General features: G+C 37.3%; 2 protein-coding genes across 12 annotated transcripts in view; one reads left to right on the forward strand and one right to left on the reverse strand.

Moving 5' to 3' along the window:
- nr1h5 (nuclear receptor subfamily 1, group H, member 5) overlaps nucleotides 1-23,097 on the reverse strand; it is a 612,581-nt gene that overhangs the window by 487,559 nt on the left and 101,925 nt on the right. The gene's annotated exons all lie outside the window — the stretch shown is intronic.
- The window catches only part of tjp2b (tight junction protein 2b (zona occludens 2)), a 197,722-nt gene that overhangs the window by 5,084 nt on the left and 169,541 nt on the right, over nucleotides 1-23,097 (forward strand). For 3 of the 11 annotated variants that reach the window (XM_087263114.1, XM_087263121.1, XM_087263120.1), the window contains exon 1: nucleotides 21,008-21,473. The exons of 2 other annotated variants lie outside the window; for them this stretch is intronic. Coding sequence is in view for 5 of the 9 variants with exons in the window: in XM_087263120.1 (XP_087119246.1) it covers nucleotides 21,393-21,473 (81 nt within the window). In the remaining 4 variants the exon portion in view is untranslated. Of the gene's footprint in view, nucleotides 1-12,316; nucleotides 12,526-21,007; nucleotides 21,474-23,097 lie in introns of those variants that run through there. 6 more of the 11 variants (XR_015496988.1, XM_087263119.1, XR_015496990.1 and 3 more) reach the window with 4 other exon arrangements.

Raw genomic sequence — 23,097 nt, forward strand, 5'->3', positions numbered from 1 at the left:
GCTTTTTCCACTCAGATCCTTGCATATTTTGCATGATTTTGGCCAATCGACGCTTTATCAATTGATTTTTCAAGCTCAGGCTGACAGCGACACGAGCGGATAATTGTCAGTGGTGTGCTCTTGAGCTCTTAGCAGCCGTAATGAAAGGAGTAATCAGCACATCCTCAGGGCGTTCGCACTAATTAAAGAGGCAGAGTGTTTGACAGGGTCACCTCTGTCTCTGGCACCCAACCAACACACACTCTCTTCACTCCTGAGAGACGCACAGCAGCTCACACACGCTGCTTTTCAGGAACGCTTTCATGAGTTTTACAGAACTTCACACTTCTGAGTTATTATTGGTTATCTGGATTTGATTTTGTTTGTTTGTGTTTGGTTTAATATATTACTGATAAAGGTGACATACAGTTTTCAGTGATATTATCATGTAGAGCAGGGGTGTCAAACTCATTTTAGCTCAGGGGCCACATAGAAGAAAAAATCTATTCCCAAGTGGGCTGGAATCATGGTATAAATAACTTTAAAAACAGCAACTTCAGATTGTTTTCTTTGTGTTAATATGATTAACATAAAACATAAAGCTGGAGCCTAAGGACAACACGATTTCACGGCAATTCCTAACTTTTTGATTTAGTGGCTTATTTATATGACTTTGTACAATCTCATTCGTACAGTTTCAAACGATTTGCTTATCCACCAATGACGGTTGGGTTTAGGAGTGTGGTTGGGTGCCACGCCTCCTTTTTAAAAGCATACATTTTTAAATAACTGAATTTATAGTAAAATAGTTATGTTTCCTTGTGAGAACACCTCAGTGTGGCATGGCAGGGCATAGCATAGATATCATCTTTCAGTCTGACAAGGCTGGCAAACTGATGCTGATTCAGGCTTCTGGATTGGATGAAATTAGTAGTAACAGAAACAGTGGTTTCTTTTACTGAAAAATCACAACTTTTTTTTTTTTTTTTTTTTTTTAATACATAAATATATACACTTGATATCGCATACAGACGCTGAGCATGTGTCAATAGCTCTGCCACATTTCTACAGTGCTCCCAGGACAAAAGTCATTCAACCGCACTAGTCAAGACTATAGCCAATCTGAAGATGCTGGACCGTAGCTCAGTATACGGGTGTAGTAATGAGTAAACAAAGAACACAAAGTATAAAGTCAGAACACTTTAATAGGTAAGATTTAGTTTTTTTATTTATTTATTTTTTAGTTTACTTTATTTATAGAAGTTTTTGTAAAAACATAACACCAAATTGTGTACATCACACATGTTAACAAAATTATCTCTGTGTTATTACCCAATACTAACTAGAACATGCACCAAAAGACTAGCAAACAATACAGCAATTATACAGCACCATAAAAAATGAAGAAAAAAATAAAAACAATAAAAAAATCTCTGAAAGACTGATAGAATAAGTTACAAAATTGACTGACATTGTAGGGTCCAGCCAGTTATTCCACTGGTGGACGAAGGTTCACTGCATGTTTGGCCTTACCAGTGCACAATGTTGATTTACTTTAAACTTAACTCATATCTGACTTCAATTTTCGTATGAGGTGGTTTAGAATATTAATATAATTATCCTCGTTTTATCTGACTCTAATTATAAAACATTGATAAGATTATTATTATTATTATTATTTTAATATTACTTTAGATTATGATTGAATATTCTCTTTGATTCGCTATTTTATATTATTCTCGTTCATTCAGATTCTTATAACATCCTGAGTCTTGTACTGCCCAAGTATACAATCTCTTAAACGCAAGCATGTCAGTCTTGGTCATTAAACAGAGATGTTTCAAATTTAAATGAAGGAAAGGAGAGGAGCTGGTTTTCCCGCATTCCCACCTGCTGGGTTGTGGAACTGATTGTCTCTGTGTTTTCAGCTCATGTTTGAATTGTCAAAAACATCAAAATATTTGTGGTACCTCAAGTCTTACAACATGTAAAAAGGAAAGAGAGAGAAAAAATGATTGCCAAAAAAAAAACATAATTAACCTATAAATCTAAGGAAACGGGCCCATATTTTGTCATACAACTTCTGTTTGCTAAATATAGAGAAACGCAACCTTTCCAGTTTTAGGGCATAAACCATTTCAGCTAACCATTTAAAAAATTGTGGAGGTGTCGTGGATTTCCACTCCATCAGAATTACTCTCTTGGCCAGCACCATGCCAAACATAGGGGAGAGTTGTTGATCTTTAGGCCAAGTTAGAGCCTGGTCTGACCATCCAAACATATTTCCACATCAATTTAAATGTCCATTTCAAAGCCTGGGAGTAAAGTCCGAAGATACTTTTCCAAAATTCAGATACTTCTGGACAGGACTAGAATATCTGACCATAGGTCCTGACTGCACCTTTGCCTACTTTGACTACAGCTTATTAAGTTTGGCTTTAGTATAGTGTAATCTATGCATCACTTTAAATTGTATGAGCTGTAGTCTTACATTTATAGAGCAAGAATGAACATGACTCAGTCCCTCTTCCCAAGTAGAGGATGAAATGTCAGTTCCTAATTCCCTCTTCCAAGAATCTTTAAGATGTGCAGTATACACGTTTATAAATTTGGTCACTAAATGTTTCTCTATTAAGCACTGCCTTAAAAGCTTGTATAGATCATGATCAAGAGAGACTTCCTCGCTCTAAGGAAAATTGACGCACCTGTAAATAACAAAAAAAGTGTAATTTGTGAGAGACAAAAGTAGTCAAATGTCGCCGGTTTGTCCTCTACATAATAATCCTTCACTGAACGCAGTCCTTTGTCCTTTCAAAAACTAATTTCGTTTTGCTTTTGTATGTTACAAACTTTTGATGTTACGAACATTATTAATGATAATACAATTTCTATATTCACCAGAAGGCAAAGTATCACTAGTTTTGTTGAATAAAATAAGCAAACGATGTAAATAAAATATTTCAACAAGATGCTGCGGTGCCAGAAACTTGTATTATTGTTGGCTAAGTGAACGAGTCGTTCATAACGAAGATTCATTCACAAATGAAATGCTCCCTCCATTAGAATGAGAAGTGAAAGCAGGCGAGAGGGTGTGATTTAAGACGCGGATTAGATCAAATAGACACAAATACACGCTCTTTGTCGGTAATGCCTGTTTGGTCACTTGTCCATCGATGTAGAAAGGTGATGTAAAATGATAATTTTCCTAATCTAAAAAAAATTTGCTTACTGACCACCGGGAAAACTCCCGGTCATAAATATATGTATACATATGTATGGATCTCTGGGTCTGGATGGCCATTCCTCTATTGCACCTTGACCCTGCATTCATTTCAAAGGAGCGCTACACTCTCAGAAAATAAAGGTACAAGAGCTGTCACTGGGGTGGTACCTTTTTGAAAGGTACATATTTGTGCTTAAATGGCCCCATTAATTCCTCGAGGGTACATATTAGTACCTAAAAAGTACAAAATATTACCTCTTGAAATGTTTAGGTATAATATATACAGTATGTCACAAAAGTAACTACACCCCTCCTACTTCTGCAAATATTTTTTCATAACTTTTTATAGGACAACACTGCAGAAATGACTCTTTAACACAATGAAAAGTAGTCAGTGTAAAGTGTGTATAGCAGTGTAAATTTATTGTCCTCTCAAAATAACTACAAATACAGCCAATAATAGCTGAACCTCTTGCAACAAAAGTGAGTACACCCCTAAGTGAAAATGTCAAAATTGAGCACAATTAGTCATTTTTCTCTCCCTGTGTCATGTAACTCATAAGTGTTACACTGTCTCGGGTATTAGAGTTATTTGGAGAGGACAATACATTTACACTGCTATAAACACTTTACACTGACTACTATTCATTGTGTCGGAGTCATTTCTGCAGTGTTGTCCTATGAAAAGTTATAAATAAATATTTGCAGAAATAGGAGGGGTGTGCTCACTTTGACATACTGTACCTTTGAGGTACGAAGATATGCCCTTTAAAGGGTTACGAAACACCAAAACACATTTTTTGAGCTGTTGACAGTCGTATATGTGTCCCACACTGCTAAAAACACTATTAGGACACCTGTATTTCACTAAAAAGTGTAAATTGGTTGTTTTTGCGTTATTTCAAGCAAATTTGTACTTCCTGTTTGAAACGAATTTTTGAAGCTGCGTCACGGTCATGACATAATAGCGTGTATTCCAGCGTGCAGACTGGGCATCTGTGCCAGAGTGTGTCTTATTACGTCTTACAGTGTGATGCATTAATGCATGAGTAAGGCTTGGTTCAAACCAATCAGCGCGCTCTATTGTGCAACTTCATTAATATTCATTACTGTGTTTACACGACATAGACGCCACGTTGTGTTGGCAAAACAAGCGTGAAGTGTTGCTTTTATAGTTTGCTGCCGTTAAGTTTCGTTTTCATTTTCTCTCTGTGAGAGCTCAGACTCATTGTCAGTGGATTAACAGTGTACGCAACGCTCGACAACAATAACTTACGTGTCTAAGGAGGATTGTTGTTTACCTGAGAGCTGTTCTCATCTGCAAACGCTGAGATCCGGATTAGCTTGTAGTATTCTCTTCATAAAGACGCGGCTCTAGTTGCTGGTGATTGTCCTGTCTCTACAGATTTGGTAAGTGAGCGACCAGTGCTCTTTGTTTATTCAGTTTGTTCGTATCGAACTAAGTTAACTACCGTAACATGTTAGGACCACAACCAAACTTTAACCTCGTGTAGGGTTTTTAACCGCATTTAGTGACTGGAATAACACACGCGGCTTTCTGACGCTACCTGCCGTGTGCATCTAAGTTTCCGGGAAATGCTGAGTTTTTTTTTCTCTCATTCGCCGTGCGGTATCAAACATTGCATGAAAAATACACGCTTAGAGCAGATCCTCGAATCAAATATCTCGTTTGTCGCGAAGGGCATGAATGAATTCCCTGAATGAAAGAGCCAAACTGCAGTTAAAGTCCACCATTTAATAATTTGGCAAATAATTCCACTACAGATGTCCATGTAGGCTAAACACCATCACTTTCTACTGTGTGTGAGTATTTTGACGGAAACTCGCGCGTGCCCAAATAGACACTCCCACACCCTCCCACTTTAGTTCCTCCGACACTCCCCCTAAACAGAGCTGGACACGCCCACTTTTCTGACTTTTTCCAAAGTAGAGGTGTGAAAACACCCTGCTGAAACGAGGGGGTTTCATGGCCCTTTAAATACAAATATGTACCTTTTGAAAAGGTACCACGCTAGTGACAGCTCTTGTACCTTTATTTCTGAGAGTGTATCCTGTACCAAAATGGCGGCTCTATTGACGCATTTCTTTCAATAGACAACAACAGCGCAGGCGACATCTAATGTAAATGTTCATGATTTTTATACTTTAAATAATCCTCTCGTGAGCTGGATTAAACCTATTTGCAGGCCTGATCCGGCTGTACATTTGTCACCCCTGATGTAAAGCAATTATTTGCAGAAAATTACAGTAGGTCAGTGCAAAATATTGCATATTTTCAAATCTTAAAGTGCTAGTATACACAAAAATATATAAATGACCTCATCATTAACTTTCCCTCGTGTGGTTAAAATCTTCATGAGTTTCTTTCTACTGTTGAACACGAAAGATGATTTTTTAAATGCTGGTTTACCCATTGACCCAATTTTGGGTGAACTATCCATTTAAATTCTGTAAATAAAATGTGTAAATGTAAAATATGTATGCAGGCCTGTAGCCAGCCTGGTGAATGGTGCTTTTTGTCTCAAAAAAGTGGACATTTTTGCAGTTCATTCATTCATTAATTTTCCTTCGGCTTAGTCCCTTTATTCATCAGGGGTCGCCACAGTGGAATAAATTGCCAACTTATCCAGCATCATGCTCTTCTAGCTGCAACCCAGTACCGGAAAACACCCATACCTACATTATGACCAATTTAGTTTGTTCAATTCCCCTATAGCGCATGTCTTGAAAACCGGAGCACCCGGAGAAAACCCATGCCAACACGGGGATAACATGCAAACTCCACACAGAAATGCTAACTGGCCCAGCAGGGACTCGAACCAGTGACCTTCTTGCTGTGAGGCGACAGTGCTAACCACTAAGCCACCATACTGCCTTAGTTTGAACAATCAAGAAAAAAAAAATGGTGTGTGTACTGTATGAGTAACCGCTATAGCTTTAAAAGTGTTTCCAGCTTCATTCAGATCAATAACTAAATCTCATGTCACGGTTATACAGTACACAAGGTCAAGCTCATAAACAACACAAACAACATCAAGGAGAGAAAGATCGAGACGGAAGGGGCTTATAGAGAGCAATTGTGTGTGTGTGTGTGTGTGTGTGTGTGTGTGTGTGTGTGTGTGTGTGTGTGTGTGTGTGTACGCGCATGTGCGAGTGTGTGTGTGTGTGTTTGAGGACCGTCCTCATCTGATTACAAGTCATGAAGCTCGTGCTGGGATTCAGCTGGTCTGGAGTCAGCAGTATTATGAAAGCATGGCTGTGCATTTGGCTCGGCTCTGTCTGCACATGTGCGGCTCCGTTTCTGCTCAATCAGTCAATGCTGAGACACTTGGAAATATTAGGCACTTGATTTGCATGTAGATGCGAAGCTTAAGCATTGACCGAGGAGCTCCCGCAGCGACGTTACAGACGCCTGCTGCGAAACATTGGAGACCTTCATGCATCACAGGCATTTCTCCACATGCGCTAACTCTGATTAAGGGAAAACTGAAATGTGCGGCATGAAGTCACATTAAGATTGAGAATTTGCTGGGATAGTGGGTGATTGGATGGTTCATCTTACTAATAAAATCTGGCCTTTGAACACGCAGTGCACAGGCGTTGGTTTATGCATAGTGTTTTATCACAGGGCTCCTGTAAAATGCATAAGTAAGAAGATGCAGTTAAAGACCTTCACAGGGTAGTCTTTTTTTTTAAAAGATTAAAATAAGGCTTTATGGAAATGACTGATAAAGTTAAATGACATTTAATTTTCAAAAAGTTTTATGAAGTTTTGTATGGTGTGCAATTAATTCTTGGTGTCTGTATTTAAATTCAGTTTAAGCCTTAAAAATAAATTTATTTGGTTCATTCATTTTATTTTCAGCTTAGTCCCTTTATTATTCAGGGATTGCCGCAGTGGAATGAACCGCCAACTTATCCAGCATATGTTTTATGCAGTGGATGCGCTTCCAGCCGCAACCCAACATGGGGAAACTTCCATACACTATTGCATTCACACACATACACTCCGGTCAATTTAGCTTACTCAATTCACCTATAACACATGTCTTTGGATTTTGGAGGAAACCGGAGCACCCGGAGGAAACCCACGCCAACACAGGAAATATTCAAACTCCACATAGAAATGCCAACTGACTAGTGGTGTAAAGTAACTAATTACAAATACTCGGATTACTGTAATTGAGTCGTTTTTCTCAGAAATTGTAATTTACTAAGTCGTTTTAAAAATGTGTACTTTTACTTTCACTTGAATACATTTTTAGTGCTGTATCGGTACTTTTACTCCACTACTTTCCTTCAACCTAAAGTCACTACTTCATATTTTATTTTGTATGGGGATTAGAAAAATCAGTCATTCAATTCCTGTCTAATCAAACCGCACATAGAAGGTAAATCACATCATAATGAACTACCCCAAGACATGGGTGCTTCATAATTGAAGCATTAAAAAAACATTTGAAGCATTAAAAGTGTCCAAGAAGATGTTCAAAATCTTTAGGTGCATTGACCCAGAGACTGTTTAGATGCATGTCACTGATGAGAAGGTGACGGATGTTTATTGTATGATGAGCGAAATTACCTTAAACACCCAGCACAAGACTTCAACATGATGCAGATTGACGTTGTTCTCTAACGTCATGGGGACGTTGCGTTATGTTTGGAAATGAAAATCGTGTTTATGTCAGAACTCAACTTCAGGCCAACGTCAATGTCCAACATCCAACCTAAAACCAACTAAATAATAATGTCTAATGATTAGGGATGTAACAATATTGTAAATACCGTCACACCGCAATAGTAATTTTTTTCAATATTACCGTAGGCGCATGACTCAATAAAACTATATTTCTGAGAAAAGTTTGCTTAGGCGAATTAAACGAACGAGAGGTAGCGGGAACTACAATTCCCATCAGCCTAGGCGTGGCCATCATCCTTTGCGGTCTGTTGTCACTACAGATCCAGTAATGCGGAAATGGAGTGTGTTGCTAGTAGCGGGGAAGAAAAAGAGCTGGAAATGATCGAACCTAAAGCGGGTTTTAAATCGGATGTGTGGAAGCATTTCGGTTTCTTTCTAAAAAGATACAAAAAAAGGAGAAAAGGTGACAAAGAAAAAAACAGTATGCAGGCACTGCCAGACTGTGGTGAAATATAAGTCGGTGAATACGACTAAAAACAGTCATGGGTACTGCAGAACACAACACACTTGTTAGATTAATGCAGACATTGACTTGTACCGCAAAGAGACCTCTATCTCACTCATGGCTTGTCCTCTTAAGTAATGGAAAGACAATGCACAATGTTACCCACTGCTGTTAACCTTGGCTAAATCATATATCTCTGTCCCAGAAACCTCAGTCCCAAATGAGAAGGTTTTTTTTCTGTTGCAGGGAACATTGTAAATGCCCAGAGATCCCAGATTTTACCAGATTATAGTTATATGATAATTTTTCTTTAAAAAAACATCTCTATCTAAGTGAGTGAGTGATTAAATGTTGAATGTGATGAGTTTTCAACAATACTAAATTGAAACTTTATTTTTTTTATATGGTTTAATAGTTTTTTGTTATTAAAATTGAAAAATTGAAGTTCCTGTTTCGAAACTTACAGATAGATGGCTAATTTGTATGTCATTGATATGTTCAGTGCTAAGGTAAATAAACACTTTTGGCACTTTTTTCGAGTCTTTTCATTAGTTTTGTTTTTCCCTGTAAATTATTCAATAAATACCTTACCGTGCCATTCATACCGAGGTATTATCTTACCGTGAAATTCTGATACCGTTACATCCCTACTAATGATGTTTCAGCTTGATGTTACCACTATGATGTATATCGAACGTTGGATTTTGGTTGCCATACCTGACGAATAAATGTCAGTATTTGACCTCAATATGACGTTGGTTTAAGATGTTGGCTCGACTTTGGATTTTGGTCACTTTCCAACACAACCTAAAATCAACCAAATATCAACGTCATTTAGCATCATTATTGGACGTCAAAATAATGTTGTCCTTAATTGCTAGATAACCATTGAATTTTGATCCCCTGATGCTACGACCTAAATCTAACCTAATATTAACATCTTATTAATAATGTCTTGTGTGCTTGCTGGGGAATTGTCAGATATTTGACATCAGTCAAATATCCTAACATAAAGTGGCCTAACATTAATAAAAAAAGGCATTTTGCCTATAGAGATCTCTCATTTTTATTTAGTTCATATTAAAACTAAGTAAATTACAAAATAACTAAAATATGAAAATATATTTTTTTATTTTTATAATAACTAATTGTTACTCAAAATAACACTGAATATGACAGTAAAGCAAACCATTTTTCTGCACTAATCCTAAACCCTAAATGCCTGGCTTTCAGCTCTAATAATACCGAACAAGTGCATTAATATTGTCTGGTCAGAGCTGCTGCTTATCACAGTCTCTAGCAGCTAATGCATTCGTTCATCCATAACGGATAATGTCTTATGGTTGTTAAATCATATAGCCTATTACTACCATATCAAATCATAAGCTTTTATGGCTTTTTATGTGCGTGAGAAAATGCTTTCAAATCCTTTCGCCGTGGCTCGCTCCAACACATCTGTGAGGCCAAAACAGACCTATTCATAGACTTAATACGCGGAAATTTCCCCCTGTCTCACCTCGAGCTCTTTGACAGCAAAATCCCACTTTGTGCTTGTAAGCAACGCGAGCGTAATCCGTCCGTCGAGTAATTTCATTTCCAGAGCTCTCACTGGCTCACTGCCTACAAACCCTGACAAGTGATTACTCATCCTATGTGTGTTTTTTACACGTGTTCACGACTTAGATTGTGCAGAAAGGTGCGTGCACATATTTCTGCTGAACTGGGCCTGGCAGTGTGGAAGAGCCAAAAAATGCAGGCATACAAGTCAAAAATGACTTTAAAATGTCAACACGTCGCAATACTCAAAGGATATATTTTTTCTAAACATTTAAGGTCAGATCTGGTGGGGCATGGTAGCTCAGTGCTTAGCCCTGTTGCCTCATAGCAAGAATGTTGCTGGTTCGAGCCCCGGCTGGGTCAGTTGGCATTTCTGTGTGGAGTTTGCATGTTCTTCCCATGTTGATGTGGGTTTCCTCCGGGTGCTCCGGTTTCCCTCACAGTCCAAAGACATGTGATATACAGTAGGTGAATTGGATTAACTAAATTGGCTGTAGCGTGTGTGTGTGTGTGTGTGTGTGTGTGTGTGTGTGTTTTCCAGAACTGGGTTGCGGCTGGAAGGGCATCTGCTGTGTAAAACATATGCTGGAATAGTTGACAATTCCCTGATAAATACAACATGCTCGTTCTGAAAACGTAGCCCTATACATTTATGGAGACCACGAATCATGTAGCCAGAGCTACGTATGGCTGCATTTCATTTTTAAAGGGAATGCTACGGGGCGGTATGACGCTATTCCTTTTCGCGCTTATCAGCTGACCACTTACCCCTGTATGGATGACTTTCCTTTTGGTACCAGTTTATCCAGTGGCTCGCAATGTACGTTAATAGACTTGAGACGCAGAGAGGAGTAGACTACAACGACGGGGTTTGAGTCCGGTAAGTAACGGGTTCCAGAAAGCGGGTTAGAAAAAACAGAATCCAAAAAGTAAAATAAGCAAGTAAATAACAGGGTGAAAACGTGGTAAAACATAAAAATGCTGTAAAAATGACACAAGGGCTTTTCTATTTATGGATTGCTTTTGAAAATAGTTTGTTGGGTTTTGGGAAGTGGGTGGGCAGGTCAATTAATAAAATTGGTTGGGTTTAGGAAAGGAAGAGAGTGGGTCAGTCAATCTGTCATTGAGTCTTTCAGTCAGTCAGTCAGTCAGTCAGTCAGTCGACAACGCCCTCTGGTGGGTATATGTGAGAACAGCATGCGCAAATGGGACTGGCCAGAGAAATTTGAGATCTGAAAAACATACACAGCGGCCTCTAGTGGATTCATGAAAACAAAAACGTAGCTCCTGGGATGTATTTGGCTCTCTCCAGAAATGTATATAGAGGTACAGTTTCAGTATGAAATGCATAGGTCGCATAAATCAGGGACTAAGCCAAAATGAAAATGAATGAAAGAATGAATGAATGAAAGTTTCTCTGAACAAATTCTTGATCACATCAGATTGGAGTTTCTTTTTAATTTGTGCAAATTGCAAAATGCTTTGAAACATGTAGTTTGAAAGATGTTTAGTTGAACAACAACTAATTACATATGACTTATGGATTAAAACTGATGAGCCGATTCTCACCTAAACTGCCAAATTTATTCTTCTCAATCATTTTTCATTGTGAAAGCCATCTAACTCGATTGTACTCATTACTCATTGTAAGTTAATGTTAGCTGCTTCAGTTCAACATCTACATTAGATGATAAAGATGAAACCAGGGTGGACATTTCAGCAAGACAATGATCCAAAACACAGCCAAGGAAACTCTCAAATGCTTTCAGAGAAAGAAAATCAAGCTGTAGAATGGCCCGACCAATCACCTGAGTTGAATCAAATAGGAAATACAAATTAAAAATCAGATTTGATAGGTGCGACCCACAGAATCATCAAGATTTTTACATTCTGTTAAAGTCTGTCTTAAACTCACACCTGAGCAATTCATGTGACTTCGCATTGTTTGGGTTTTGGCCAAAATCTGCTACAATTCCATGTCAACAGCTACTTAAGAAATATTATTCCCAGGAAAAAAGATGGATGGATGGATGGATGGATGGATGGATGGATGGACGGACGGACGGAAAGAAAGTAAGAAAGAAAGATAATTATTCATGAATAATGTTAACAGTAAGCACACCCCCCAACATTCAACCCAAATCCGCACTGTTGATTTGAACAGCAGTAAAGCAGTGTATCGTCTTGCCGGTCAATGTTAAACACACTAAAGTCATTCTGAGCTGTAGTTACGGATTAAAGAGAATAGAGTCTGCATTATCTCCACAGGCTTAGTAACACAATTATCCCTCTAGTCCGTTTTCATTTGTCTAATGTTATAAAGGTCTTCCCTGTATTATGTAAGCCATACAAATCTCCAAATTAATGTCTTTTTTTCCCTCTTTTTTAAAGACAAAAGGCATGTTTGGACAAGGTTGGTGCAGAGCCAGAGTTGTGGAGGAGCGTGTGGCGGTTTGTGTTTCTCCAGGAGAATTTGTTTGTGAATGAAGCCAAGATGAAGTATAAGAAGTTTTTTACCGTCATGCAGGCGGCTGTTGGCATCGTGCCGCTCAACAAACGCGAATTCCTTCCTCCTCCTCGAAGACTTTGGAAAGCTCACGAGTAAGTGTGTGCTTGTGTTTGTTTATGTGCGTGTGTGTTTGTTTAATGGGCAGGTGAACGTACTGTAGGGGAAAATAAAAGACGGGTGGATGCTGAGAGTCACACCTCACAGATCTGCTGATGCTGTGTTTTTTGTTCTCTATTTATAGCATCGATCGCAATGTTTTTTTTTATGATAATGAGCTCAAACTAGTCTCCGTGGAGAAGAAATACGGATGCTGTTTTCTTGCCAGAGCGCTGTTGGTTTAATATGAGATGGAGTTGTGTTTCCTAATGGGAAGTTGTATATCATTTGGAATGAACAGTGATGTAATGAAAAGAGGAGACTCTGTGGGCTTGTTTTATTTATTTATTTATTTTTTTGGTTAACACTCATTGAATTATTTTGCTTAAGAGCACTGGGGGGTCAGAGATGGAAGGTATTTTTAAGCATCAGAATGTTAGAACACTTGTAAATTAGAATGTGTACTATTTTATCATTTATTTTTTTCTTAGCATAACTGTAAAAAATGGCAGTGATTTTAAAAACTGTAAAAAAATCTGTAAAATGTGTAGTTATGTTATTAATAATGGTACATATATTATTTAACATAGTTTACCTTTATACCCTTAAATGAACCCCTAATGTTTATTTTTGACCAAGTTCTTTTCTACCTTACTAACTACACTTATCTTACACTACACTACACCTACACTTATAAATATCTTGCTGCCTTAATTGTTTTCATTCATTCATTTTCCTTCGGCTTAGTCACTTTATTCATCATAGGCCGCCACAGCGGAATGAACTGCTAACTTATCTATGTTTTACGCAGCGGAATGCCCTTCCAGCTGCAACCTAGGACTGGGAAACATACATCTCTCTTACATACATTACATACATACTCTTCTCACCATACACTTTCACCTTCACACACATACACTATGGCCAATTTAGTTTATTCAATTCACATGTAGCGCATGAAACTGGAGCTCCTGGAGGAAACCCACAGAACATGCAAACTCCACACAGAAATGGCAACTGGCCCAGCCAGGATTCGAACCTACGACCTTATCACCCCACAACCATGATTGTTTTAGTTGAATCAAATGAACTTTTCGGTTCATCTCAACTTACAACAATCAAACTGAATAAAAGTATTAAGTTAAGCTTTGTATAACTTTAAAAAAATATGGTTGAAATCTGATTAACTGATATGTTAAAGCAACATAAAATTATTTGTTTTCTTGACTTTTTGACTTTAAATGTTTTAGTGTATTTATAAACAGCTAATTTGCTGTTTATTAAACTAGTGGCGTTAGTTAATGGTTTGTTAGTACTGTGAATTGTGACTTAAACAAAAGTGTTTCCCAAAAAAAGTGATACAGTGCATCTGGAAAGTAGCCTATTCATAGCGCTTCACTTTTTCCAGCCTTATTCCAAAATAAATTAAATTTATTTATTTCCTCAACATTCTACCAACAATACACCATAATGACAATGTGAAAAAGATTTTTTTAAATTGATAATGTATTAAAAATAAAAAACCTGAAAAATCTCATATACATAAGTATTACTTTGCTGTGTTGATGCACTTTTGGCAATAACAGCCTCAAGTCTTTTTGAATATGATGTAATAAGCGTGGCACACCTGTCTTTGAAAATTTTAGACCATTCCTCATTGAATTACCTCTCAAGCTCTATTAGGGTTGGATGGGAAACGACCGTGTACTGCCATTTCCAGATCTCTCCAGAGATATTCAATAGGATTTAGTTCTGGGCTCTGGCTGGGCCACGCAAGGACATTCACCAAGTTGTTGTGAAGCCACTTCATTGCTGCATTCATCCACACAGCATGGATGGTATTAGCCTGGTGATGAGCGCTGCCTGGTTGTCTCCAAACGTAACGCCTGGCATTCACTCCGAAGGGTTTAATTTTAGTCTCATGAGAAAAGAGAATTTTGTTACTTAGAGAGTCCTTCAGATGCCTTTTGACAAATTCCAGGCAGGGAGTGGCTTCCATCTTTCTGTAAGGTTCTCCTCTCTCCACAGAAGAGCGCTGGAGCTTAGACAGAGTGACCATCGTGTTATTGATCTGGTCAGTTTAAACATCTTCCACTTACGGATGATGGAGGCCACTGTGCTCAATGGAACTTTCAGAGCAGCAGATTTTTTTCTGTAATTTTCCCCAGTCTTTTGCCTCGAGACAATCCTGTCTCGGAGGTCTACAGACTCTTCCTTTGACTTCATGCTTGGTTTGTGCTTTGACATGCACTGTCAACCCTGGGACCTTATATAGACTGGTGTATGCCTTTTCAAATCATGTCCAATCAATATAATTTACCACAGGTGAACTCCAATTAAACTGCTGAAACATCTCAAGAATGATCAGTGGAAACAGAATCTACCTGAGCTCAATTTAGAGCTTTTACGGCAAAGACTGTAAATACTTATTTACATGTGATTTTTCAGGTTTTTTATTTTTAATAAATTTGCAACAATTTAAAAAAATCGGTTTCCACATTGTCGTTATAGGGTATTGTGTGTAGAATTTTGAGGAAATAAATTAATTTAATCAATTTTGGAATAAGGCATATAAGACATAAAAAAGTGCGTAAAGTGAACAAATAAAGCGCTATCAATACTTTCCGGTTGCACTGTATATTAAAAAGTAGAGATGCTATCTGCGGATCTATTTTGTAAAAGGAAGTTCAAGCTCCATAAACATGCTCAGAATTATTTTGTTTTTTTAGTTCCTGTGCAGTAAATGTTAATATTTGTGCTATTTGTGTTTTGTTAGTGCAAACATTTTAATTTTTAAAAGGAATTGTAACCTTTCATTGGCTTAAAGGATGTACTGTATTTATGCACTCAAAACAGCTAAATATAAACCGCTGTAATATGTCAACAGCTGGTCAAAGAGATTTTTTTGTATGCCGACTAAATAAGCCGTTTAGATGAATGCAAGAGCATGTTCTTTGTAAAGGCCCTTAAATGTTCATCTTTTCTTTCTTTCTTTTTTAAAATTGCAACACAGTTCACATTGAAACAAATTATAATAACAGAGTTACTTTATCATAGACATATAAGAGATACAAGTACAGCAAAAACTATACATAGAGCCAGTTCTGCAACTCAATATTTTAAAAATAGATCCTCTGTGAATCAGGTTTTCCAAAATGTCTAGTTAATATTACATTCATTCATTTATTTATGTTATTTCCGGCTTTGTCCCTTGATTAATCTGGGGTAGCCACAGCGGAACGAACCTCCAACTATTCCAGTATAAGCTTTTACGCAGCGGATGCCCTTCCAGCTGCAACCCATCACTGGGAAACATATATTCACTCTCATTTACACACATACACTACGGACAATTTAGCCTACGCAATTCACCTATACCGCATGTTTTTGGACTTGTGGGGGAAACCGGAGCACCCGGAATGTGCTCATGCAAACTCCACACAGCCATGGCTCGAACCATCGACCTTCTTGTTGTGAGGGGATCGTGCTATCCATTGGCCACCGTGCAGCCCTCCTTCGGCTTAGTCCTTTATATATCATGGGTCGCCACAGCAGATAGAACCGACAGCTATTACGGCATTTGTCTTGCGAAGCAGATGCCCTTCCAGTCACAGCCCAGTACTGGGAACACCCATACAGTACCCATACACACTCATTCTCACACACACATACACTATGGCCAATTTAGTTTGTTTAATTCACTTATACTGCATGTCTTTGGGCTCTGAGGGAAACAGGAGAACCCGGAGGAAACCCACGCCAACACGGGGAGAACACGCAAACTCCACACTGAAATGCCAACTGACAGTGTGACAGTGACAATGCTAACCCCTGAGCCATTGTGCCTATTGTTGATATCACACACAAGCTATATTCAATCATATTATTTTTAATAATTAGATGAATACAAATAAATAAATAAATCTATAAATGATGTATTGGTATATTATTAATTACTCCTCCAGTCCTGAAGAAAGTTATAAAATATTTATAATCTAAATGTCCAATGATTTTCCTGGCTATAGCAATCATCTTTTTCATGAATAAATACTCTAATAATAAAATAAACTAATAACCAATATTAAAATCTTTTAGTTTTTAAGTGCTGTAAATAAATTGTTCATGTTTGTGGTACAACATCCATTTCATAAAACAGTCCTAACAAACTAAGCAAAGGAGTAGTTGTTTATTCCTATGTCAAGAACAATCTGCGGTTATTCTGTAACTCCCAATGTTAATATCTGTACTGGAGGTGCATCTTTTCTACATGCAATCGGTAACACTTTAGTTTAGGTCACAATTCACAGCATTAACTAACTATTAACTAATTACTAATAACTAATAATTGAAGTATAAAGGCACGACTCCTGTGGGTCATGCCGGTCACTCGAGGCAGAAGCATAAACCAGGCTTAAGTGGCACACACCAACGACCAGAAGTCAGAACGATGGCAAATCCAACAAGTTAAAAGGTAGCCCTTGCAAACTGGAAATATTAGCACTGTTTTCCCCTCATTGAGGTGAAAGGCAAGAATGTTTATGTATCATGCAACTTATGCCCAGGAAAAAAAAAAAGAGTCTGCATTGGTGACAAGTAATTCTAATCCAATCAAGTGTCTCACGTAGTCACATGCCACCACGAAAATAGTGGCTATGCAGGTGCTCTGCTACCAAAGGAGGAGAGGAAGCCACAACGTCAAAGCAAATAAAACTTCATTTTTCTCTCGCAAACACTCATTACTCTGACAGAATTAAACAAAATAATATCTAGATATAGAGTTAAGGACATGCTGCTAAAATGTTTTATAGTCATTTGGCAAATTAGATTTGTTTACGTAAAGCAATAATTACTTTCTTTAGTTCTGGTAATTAGTTATTCAGTTATTATCACATTCACCAGCAATCTAGCCCATGCAGATTGCTAGAAAACTACAAATCTGCCAGGAAAAGAACTACAAGTTCCAGTCATGCATTTCTCACACACACCTGTTTCTCATTCAGTAGATCAAACACACTCATAGCTTGGAGCTGCACATGAACTGATTACTATATACACAGCACACACGGACACCTCTTTGCTGAGTCTTGTTATACTGATTGTGGACATTACGAAGTGTTTTTCTTGCCTTGCCGGTTTTGACCCTTGCCTTGTTTGTTTTACATTGCCCACTGCCTGTCTAATGACCATCTGCCTGTTTATTGATCACGACTCTGGATTAACCGTATACATCAGTTTGCTCCTGTGTTGTCTGTTGCTTGTCGGACCATTCTCTGCATAATAAACCCTGCATTTGGATCTGCACCTCCTTGTCAGTATCCCATTCACAATAAAGTTATTAACTCAGTTACTATTTGTGAGAAGTAACTCGTAACTATAACTAATTACTCTTTTAAAGGAATGTGCCCAACGTGATCTTAACTAAAGTGTTACCATGTAATCGATAGCAAAGATGTTAATCTAACATTTGCTAACTGATTTGTGCTTGGCATATTTAGCCATCTAGTTTATTTGTAGCGCTTTTTACAATAATTATTGTTTCAGAGCAGATTTACAAAAGGTGCATATTATTGCATTACTATCAAATTAGGTTATAATTAAGTCTATAAAAAAAGCATCAGCATCTCATATAGTGATTTAAAAAAAAGTATAATCCACTTGGAGTTGACTCAGGAACCTATTTTTACTCAAGTGTGATTGTTTTTCTCCATGCTACATTCAGTGGATGTAAATGTTACACAGATTTTACTCTAGCTGAAGACGGCGTGACATTTGATAAGAATGTTGTGTTTGTTTCAGTTTTCTGGCTGGAAATGTCACTGGGGGTCAGCTTATGCAGAGACACATGGAAAGTGTTGTCAGAGCAGTTCAGTGCTGTCACTCGGACTGAAAAACGCTGGAGATTTGCATTTATGAAGAAATTGTGAGTGGTGTTAAACTCGAGTGGGAGCTTGTTGTACACACAGTAGTCCTTTTATTTATATAGAAACTGATTTTTTAACCATAACTGATAACCTTTAAACCTTTAATCCTTTAAAGACAGACCTGTTGTGAGTTTGCTAAATGATTGTTTGTGCTTTTGACGAACTGATAGCAATAATTCAATAAATAAACATAGTGGTTAGCTCTGTCGCCTCACAGCAAGAAGGTCGCTGGTTCGAGTCCCGGCTGGGCCAGTTGGCATTTCTGTGTGGATGTTCCCCCAGTGTTGGCATGAGTTTCCTCTGGTCGTCTTCAAATGTTGATTTTGTATGATAGGCCTCCTTTAAAATGGTTCTTTGAGTGACCCAAACTAGGGGGTTCAGTTGGTTTGAAAGACCCACCCCTCACCGACAAAGGTCCAGAATTTGTCCCATACATGAGCTTATTTGCCCTATATTGACTGCTATGTTAGATAAATTGTGAAAATAACGCATCAAAAAGGCTTTAAGACCAAGCAGAATCCTCTGTTGGCTGTTGCTTCGGTGTGACTTCAGCTAATCAGGTCAGCTAATCTAACAATTATTTTTTGTAGAATCCAACATCCAGCTCTGCAAGAAAACATGAGAATGTGACGAGAAGTCATCTTTCATATATAGAGAAATACAGAAGTCAGAATTATTAGCCCGGTTTATTTATTTCCCCAATTTCTGTTTAACAGAGAGCAGATTTTTTCAACACATTTCTAAACATAATAGTTTTAGTTACTCATTTCTGATAACTGATTTATTTGATCTTTGCCATGATAACATTAAACAATATTTGACTACATATTTTTTCAAGACACTTCTATACAGCTTAAAGTGACATTTAAAGGCTTAATTAGGTTATTAACTAGACAGGTTAGGGTAATTAGGCAAGTTATTGTATAATGATGGTTTGTTCTGTAGACTATCGAAAAAAAATTTGCTTAAAGGGGCTAATAATTTTGTCCTTAAAATGGTGTTTAAAAAATTGTCGAAAATAAAACAATTAAGACTTTCTTTAGAAGAAAAAAATTCTTCAGCTGTGTTAAAAATCATTTGGGAAATATTTAAAAAAGAAAAGAAATTCAAAGGGGGCTAATAATTCTGACTTCAACTGTAAGTCTTTGAAATAACCGAATATGTACTGCCAGTTTATTACAAGGTTTCTGTAGCGTAATTTTCAACTCCAATTCAGACAATATATGACTTTAAAACATTAAACATTTTCATAAATTCACTTTTTAAAAACTTTTTAAAGGTAAAAGTTGTTGGAAGAAAGATTAAGCTCACATAATGCTATTCAAATGCATAAATAAATGGAAAAAATAAAACAAATACTGAAATCTGCTAATTTATGACTATTGTTTACAGTGAACACCAGGTTTTATGAATAAGAGCACTGAACTCCTAAAAAAAATCTAATAAAAATAAAATCAAAAATAAATGTTTTTAATAATCTTTTAGTAATGACTAACTGTGTTGTTTTTAAATAGAGAAAATGTCTTACAAGTAAGTTTTATTATCAATCTTGGACCTTATTCTTAAATCAAAAAACAACCAATAAATAGGTGTGAAGCACCAAAAGTGGACCATATTAAAATTATTTAAATACGAACTGGGCTATTGTTGGTATCCAAAAATTGTCAAATGTTTTTTCTACAAGAGAGAGCTTGTGAAGCTCTACATAACATTATTATTATTTATTTATTACCAAATTCTAATGGAGGAAAGTTAAATGTGCTAGCAAGTTTGTTATTTGCCTAGAAATTGACAATAGGCTAGTTTTTAATGTAAAACTTTTTTAACAGATGACTTTGTTTTTAATGACGTAATAAGATGTAATAAATTTGTAATTTAAAAATCAGTATTTATTCATTTTTCATTATTTTAAATCTTTAGGGAAATATGTTTGGTATGTCAAAAATTATAATTATGATGACCATCCGGCAAGCTAATCCAGCTAAAACAGTGCTTACAAATGTCACTAAAATGTAGCATTTAAATCTAAAAATTTAATAGAAAAGGGGGCTAATAACGGCAAAAAGATCCACTTTTTGAGAAAAAAGAACCACCCCTTTCACCAGGCTGGCTACAGGCCTGATGTTGTTCCAATCCTGTATCACATTCTTTTCTTCTTCTTCTGTTTTTTTTTTTTTTTGGGAAATCCACTTCCAGTTCTGAAGATTCCACTTTGGGATATCAGCATTTAATATAAGATTAGTAACATATGATTACACTACTACTCAATTAATCTTGACTTATATTTACAACTTTGTTTACAAGAGTGTGTGTGCTGTGCATTTTTCAAAAGCAGCTTTGCGTGTAGACATCCACAAGCTGAGGAAGATTTACACAGAGCCACCCTACAGCGCGCAGAGGACTGCCTGTGTTATTGGATGCATGTTTATGTGTGTGAGAGGGCATGTCAGCTAGAATCAAGGCTCATGACTCTCTCTCTCTCTCTCTCTGTGTGTGTGTGTGTGTGTGTGTGTGTGTGTGTGTGTGTGTGTGTGTGTGTGTGTGTGTGTGTGTGTGTGTGTGTGTGTGTGTGCGTGCGCGCGTGTGTGTGTGTGCGCGCGCGCGCGCGCGCTCTCGTGTGTATGTGGAGGGGGAGGACAGTTGCCATTGGCTGGTCGGTTCGAGGCTGCACCTGTTGTGTGTGTGTGTGAGTCGGTGTACAGAGAGCACAGGTCCTGCGCTTGAGAGTGGAGGAAACTCTCTCTCTCTCTCTCTCTCTCTCTCTCTCTCTCTCTCTCTCTCTCTCTCTCTCTTTTTCTCTCTCTCTCTCAGTTTTTCCTTGTCTCTCCCACTCTCGCCTCACTCTCCACACTGACAACATCCCAAACCTCTCCTCCCTTCTTCTGTCATCAACTCTCTTTCATTCATCCCGTCTGTCCATCTGTCCCCGCTGAGCCGGCACCATGCGTCTGGGAATTTCGGGCTTCATTACGGATATCCTCAGCACCTCCAGCAACATCTGCTTCTGCTGGGCCGAGGGAAAGGTAGAGCCGGAGAGCAACTTTAACACTTTGTCTGTCTCTTTTGCGGTGTGTTTTGCTGCTTGGGTGTTTTGTTGACTCAGAAAGGTTGGAGTTTTTCTTGGCAAGGAAAGGTGTTTTGATGTGTTGAGCGGCGGCAGCTTGCTGTCACAACATGTGGCCACTGAGAGTGGGAGAAGACAAAGAGAAAGCTCGAGATTAATGACAAATAACTGTGAGGCAAACACATCTTGGTGGCACTTCTGTACTGTTGGAAAGCAGGCTGACAGTTCTGGATGGAGTTTGTTTGGTTGGAGGTGCTGTGTTGTGCTCAGAAGCATAGTGTTGGCATTCAAATGATGACAGGTCTGTTGTCAGTTGCAGTATTAAGTTCAAGTCTACACTGTAAAAAGGCTGGGTTCCACACAATCGATATGTGTTGGGACAGCATGAAGGAATTAAGTTAAGTTGGTTAAGTTAGTTTTGTTTTCAAATTTATGTGAGTTAAACCTAAAACTATTAAGCCCCCCCCCCAAAAAAAACAAAAAACAAGAATTGTGTTGTTTCAGCTCAATTTAAATATGTATGTGAAATCTTTTTTTTTTTTGTTTTGTTTATGATTTATTTAACATTTTTGCATTTTACAAATATAAACAAACCTTATAGAAATAATAATAAAAAAACAATGCATAAATACCAATAATAATAATAAAAACAATAATAAATTAATTTTAAAATAATAATAAAATTAAATAAAACCAAAGTACACAAATAATGCGGGGCAGAAGTCTATATTTATGCAATAATCTCAATGTTACAATTTGAGTAATGAAGGATAACAAACTGATGTATTATCATTGTCCAGGGTGATCAGTGTAGATCCAGCTGGAGAGTTTTAACATAAGAAAAAAGGGCATTCCAAATTTTGACAAATTTTCTGTTATGCCTTTGAAGGGAGTATCTAATCTTCTCTAGAATATTAATGCAGAGCTTGTGCATGCAGGAAAGGACATTGTGACTGGAGCTGTTAAAATATTATAAATCATAAAACTAGTCTGATTTTAGATTTGTTTTTACTTTTATTTTAAGGTCTAGTTCACCCAACAAAATTAAAATGCACTCACTGTTTACTCACCCTCAAGTGGTTTTAAATTGTTACAAGTTAATTTCTTCCTAGCAAACAATTTAGTGTTTAATAGACAACTAATAGACGTCTAAACGTAGACAGCTTGGCTAAAGCAAAGTTAAGCATGGGTTGTCAGTGAAAATCTAATAGACATCTAAGAATAGGCCAAAACTAGTCGTCAAATAGACTAGACAGACTTTATATGTGTAGTCATTCATGTCTGTTTATTTGATGACTAGTCTGGTTTTAGCCTATTCATATATTTGATTTTTACTGACAGCCCAAATTTAGCCTTGTTTCAACCAAGTCGACTATATTTAGATGTCTATTAGACATCTATTAGACATCTTTTGAAAACAAAAACGCTTGCTGGGTAGTCTGATTTAAGTTTCGTATTAGCTTTTTTTTTAAAGGGATAGTTCACCCACAAAAAAAATTATAATTCACTCACTGTTTACTCACCCTCAAGTGGTTGTACATTTTTATGAGTTGGTTTCTTCCCTGTGTTAATTACAGCTTGGC

This window comes from Danio rerio, chromosome 8, assembly GCF_052040795.2.
Source record: "Danio rerio strain M-AB ecotype USA chromosome 8, GRCz13ab, whole genome shotgun sequence".
NCBI lineage: Eukaryota > Metazoa > Chordata > Actinopteri > Cypriniformes > Danionidae > Danio > Danio rerio.